The 4,354-nt window shown below is 35.8% G+C and overlaps 1 protein-coding gene across 2 annotated transcripts; it reads right to left on the bottom strand.

Moving 5' to 3' along the window:
- Positions 1-549: 549 nt before the first annotated feature.
- Positions 550-3,923, bottom strand: LOC121266610 (NADPH-dependent aldo-keto reductase, chloroplastic-like). Of its 2 annotated transcripts, XM_041170494.1 has the most exons (8): positions 3,847-3,923; positions 3,457-3,577; positions 3,253-3,303; positions 2,686-2,762; positions 2,470-2,557; positions 1,911-2,186; positions 1,478-1,726; positions 550-821 (listed from the first exon to the last, which is right to left on the bottom strand). In XM_041170494.1, the coding sequence occupies exons 2-8, from the start codon at positions 3,574-3,576 to the stop codon at positions 732-734; spliced, it is 951 nt and encodes a 316-aa protein (XP_041026428.1). In that variant the 5' UTR covers position 3,577; positions 3,847-3,923; the 3' UTR covers positions 550-731. The 2 variants fall into 2 exon arrangements, with proteins under 2 accessions (XP_041026428.1, XP_041026427.1); XM_041170493.1 differs by lacking the exon at positions 3,847-3,923 and having other exon boundaries at positions 3,457-3,654.
- Positions 3,924-4,354: the final 431 nt, after the last annotated feature.

Below are 4,354 nucleotides of genomic sequence, written 5' to 3'. Positions count from 1 at the left end.
TCATAAGAGTAATAATTGAGATTCAATATAAAAGAAATTTAGAATGAAGTGAATGAATTAAGTCAACTAATTTATATTGAATGAAAACTTATGACCGTTTGGAAAAATATGTTTTTTAAAGAATATGAGCGTTAGATAAGGACAAAATTTGAATAATAATGATTATTAAGAAGTTTTCAAATTTTAAAAATTATTTCCACTAGAAAAGGACAAATTTTAGAAAATATGATCGTGAGAAAAAGTTAACGATTTTGAAAATAAAATATCGTTAGGAAAGAAAATTTAGATTTTTTTTTGGAAGAATAAGAATTTAAAAATTATGATTATAAGAAAAAGAATAAAAAAAAAAAGTAAAAAAAAAAAAAATATTTTAATAAAAATAATAAAATTGAATAGCTAATATAAAGAGTGGGATGTAGTCCTGTAAAAGTAATAGCTAAATCAGGAAAAAAAAATACAAGTCTTAGTTTTTTTAATTGAATTTTATTATCATTACTATTTCTTTTGTTTTAAATGTCCAATCGAGCGAAGACATTTTAACTCTTTCCATTTTCTTTCTCTTGAATTTTGGAGCAAATCTTATACGGTACTAACTTTATGGAATTGAAGAGTGGAAGTCAAGTTTCAAATCCCTCGAAATATCAAAAGAAAAAGAAAAACAGAACACATAACATGACAACTAAATTTAACTTTGCCCTCTTTTTCTAATGAACCAGCAGTTATCTCGCTGCTCATATTTCGCCATCCCATAATTCCTCAACAGTCCTGTACGGACCAAACGTCTCATGGACAAAGATGGAGTCCCCTGTTGTCAATCTTTCCTGCACAATTAAACATCAGGAACATAATCGTCATTAATATACCATATTCATTGGACCTCATACACAATCCTTCAGAGACCCAGTAAAAGCTAGCATCATAGAGGGAATTAGCATATTATAATGATGAGAAATGCTAGTATGCCGACTAAGTTTGTCCTCTCATTTTGACTGCTCATATATTTTTTTTACTTAATGATTAAGGAAGTAACATTTAGTGCATTAGTGCATTTTTTTATTTTTTAAAAATATTTAAATATGTTAAAAAATATGAAAAGAAAAAATAAAAAGATAAATTTGTGCTAGGCCGCACGCCCAGCTGTCATTGCTGGGCGGCAGCCTAGCACTACACTTATAATGATATCATTACAACAAAATCTTTTTTTTTTTTAATTTATTTTTTATTTTTTATTATCGATAAACAAGTTTTTATTGATAAGAAGTGTACACAAGAGCCCCAAGTATATGGGACTTATGCAAGAGCAATGCCTAAGCGTATGATCGCAACAAAACTTAAAGGACCAATTCACTTGATAACATATTAGCAGGAAATAGAGACTATATATGCTGGTAAAAGCTATAGAATTGGCCATGAAAAAAAATGGTGTAGTAAGTTCTGAAGTATAGTTTAGAAAGACAATGTCTAACTGAATACTAGCCTGCTCAATTTCGGACAATTTGGCGAGCAAGACTTCAGGTATAGACCAGTTGAAGATATCAAAGTTGTCCTTAATCCTTCCTTCATGTGTACTCTTTGGAAGCACGCTATGACCCATTTGCAGACCCCAACGAAGGGCTACTTGTGCAGGAATTTTGCCTACTTTCTCTGCAACCATACCTAGAATTGGATTCTTAAGAACGTCACTCTTGACCCACGTACTGCCAGGAGAACCTAATGGCGAATATGCCTAGATAAAGAAAACATCACAGTATTACCATTTTTAACAATCTTAAAACCTTCAATTATAGAAATAAGAAATATTTAACTCTTCACATAAGATTTGCCTCACAAATAGATAAACTATCTTAAAATACTGAATATACGTGCGTACGCACAAATAAAACCATTTCAATATTTGCGTATAAACTTACAGATAAGTGAACTCCCTTGGATTTACAAAATGCATGTAATCCTGGCTGCTGCCATGAAGGGTGGCACTCCACTTGGTTAACAGCAGGAGGCACCTGTGCTACCTCCAACAGATGGCCAAGCTTCTTTGAAGAGAAATTGCTGACACCAATAGCTCGAGCCTTTCCAGAAACATAGAGTGCTTCCATTGCTTTCCACGTGCTAGGTATATCTGGTTGAATGAGGTTTTCTGGTTTAAAGCCTATTGACCCCTTCTTCATCCGGACTGGCCAATGGATCTTCAAAAGTTGAGCAGCCTCATTTAGTCACAGTTAAATAATGTCCTCAATACCGCATCATCGAGAAGAAAATGATGTCAATACTAATATCTCAAAGTGTAATTTTCTGAGAAGAATAGAAGCAGACTCAAGGCATTCCATGACTTGGTCATAACTATGCGTGGAATTTTTTTTATTTTTATATTTAAAAAAAAAAAAAAAAAAACTCTTCTATTTCACCTTCAATTGGTAGTTCTAGGAAGCCTTTCTACAAGTTAGAAAAGCTTTAATCAGTGATACGTACAAGGTACAAGTCAAGATAATCAAGTTGCAAGTTTCGCAAAGTAGTATCCAAAGCCTCTGAAACATCTTCAGGTGCATGATCAGTGCTCCTGTGGATTATCTCATTTTTAGATGTAAAGAAAACGTACTAGATAAGATCAAAGACCCTGTTAGTAACTCATATAAGGAACAAAGCATTATCATTTTAAATGGAAACTCTTTACTCTATAAAACAAACCAGAGTTTAGAGGTAATCCACAAATCCTCACGCTTCACCACACCATCTTCAAATAGTTTCTTCAGAGTGAGACCAATCTACAAGAAATGAGTAGTAGAAATCAGATCATGTACAATTCTTGCAAAAGCTTAAGCAATTTCAATTAGCAATAAAACAAGACTTAGAACATCATCACTAATTATTTCGTGCGTATTAGAAAATAATTAAGTAAAGAGAAAATGGATGTGTCAGCACTTAGCCCCATATCCCAGCATGCGCACTATGACAAACTAACTGGGAATACTCATGAAGGCGTCCTCCCATGTCATCGTTCATATACCCAAATAGAAATCCCCAAAAAAATGCCTAGGGTATTCGAATCTATAAGTAAATTCCATCTATGAAAGATATATTGTCCACAAGCTTGAATCAAATTCGTTGACTAATATGCAACTCATGCTGTAGGAAGATCTAAAGCATCAAGTGTATCAGATACCTAAAGCAATTCTATAGCTTAGAATTTGGTCGTAGTGAGACGATACTAAAGGCTCAAGGCGAGTGACACCAAGTTTTCAGAAAATATTTTACCTCCTTTTCATTGCCATAGAGTTGAGCGCAATCAATATGGCGGTATCCAACCTGCAGCAAAAGTAAACATGTCGGCTTGTAGCCAGAGAGCTAATTAAGCTATTCATTACTTTTCACACCACCAAAAATTAATCATGACGTCCATAAAAATTCCAAAACCTAAAAATGGCGAATGCGACAGATAAAGAAGGAAACGAAGAAGACCTTGATGGCAGTGGCCAAGGTTTCACCGACGAGGCTGGGGTCGACCTGCCCCGTCCCCAGTCCCAAAGAAGGGATCTTAGCTCCCGTGTTCAACTCGAAGAACCGAATTTCCTGTGCCATTTCCACGCTGCATGAATAAGTGGAAAGCAGAGACGGAGGGAGAGAGTGGGCGAGAGTCAACGCAATGAAAAGGGTACGAGACTAAGAAATTTGATGGAAGATAACTTTTAGCTCAAGGGATCATGCGGGGAATCTGATGCGAATTGTAACAAAGAACAAGTATAGTGCGTGGAGTGGACAATTGGACCCGGCTTTGGGCCCATCTATAAGACTAAGCCCATCACCATTACTAAGAAGGCTAGGCCAATACTTAGGATTAGGAGCCCCACGGATAAGGGACTCGTAACCACAACTATGAGACGAGATAACTCTCAAGAGCTAGAGATAAAGCCCCCAATTGGATACAATCATCTTGAGCAAAATAACCTCTACAAAATAGGAGGTATCTTCTCTAGTTAATAAGGGATCGTGAAGGATAAGCATACGGGACTGGTGATCAGAGTTAGTCGTCATCACGCCACATCCTTCTAGATATAACTTGATAGAGGTAACAAATATTTTCATTTTCATTTTACATACGCTCATCTTTATACTGTTAATGACTTGAGCATTGGAGTTTACACAGGGCAACCAGCGTCGTCTCTTCACTACTACAGGTCGTACATACAGTTGGTGGTGTGAAATACGTCTTTTACAAAGACGCCGTTGGTTGGATTTTCACAGGCCTTAACATGATTTTTACATGCCAACCGTTAGGCGATCACAAGTCGATCGGGATCCAAGAACAAGCATGACGGAGGTGAAAGTAAAGTTAGCAGAAACGGAAGAGAGGCTGAAA

The sequence above is a fragment of the Juglans microcarpa x Juglans regia genome, chromosome 5D (genome assembly GCF_004785595.1).
Source record: "Juglans microcarpa x Juglans regia isolate MS1-56 chromosome 5D, Jm3101_v1.0, whole genome shotgun sequence".
Classification (NCBI taxonomy): domain Eukaryota; kingdom Viridiplantae; phylum Streptophyta; class Magnoliopsida; order Fagales; family Juglandaceae; genus Juglans; species Juglans microcarpa x Juglans regia.
The sequence above is the reverse complement of the archived record's forward strand: the minus strand, read 5'-3'. Positions and strand labels throughout refer to the sequence as shown.

What these genes read in the sequence shown, in the direction of transcription:
- LOC121266610 (XM_041170494.1), bottom strand. Translation starts at nt 3,576, where the DNA reads ATGGCACAGGAAATTCGGTTCTTCGAGTTGAACACGGGAGCTAAGATC. An exon ending in TGGATTACCTCTAAACTCTG is followed by an intron (nt 2,558 to 2,685) that starts GTTTGTTTTATA and finishes GATAATCCACAG; the next exon opens with GAGCACTGATCATGCACCTG. An exon ending in CCAAGGGAGTTCACTTATCT is followed by an intron (nt 1,727 to 1,910) that starts GTAAGTTTATAC and finishes TTCTTTATCTAG; the next exon opens with GCATATTCGCCATTAGGTTC.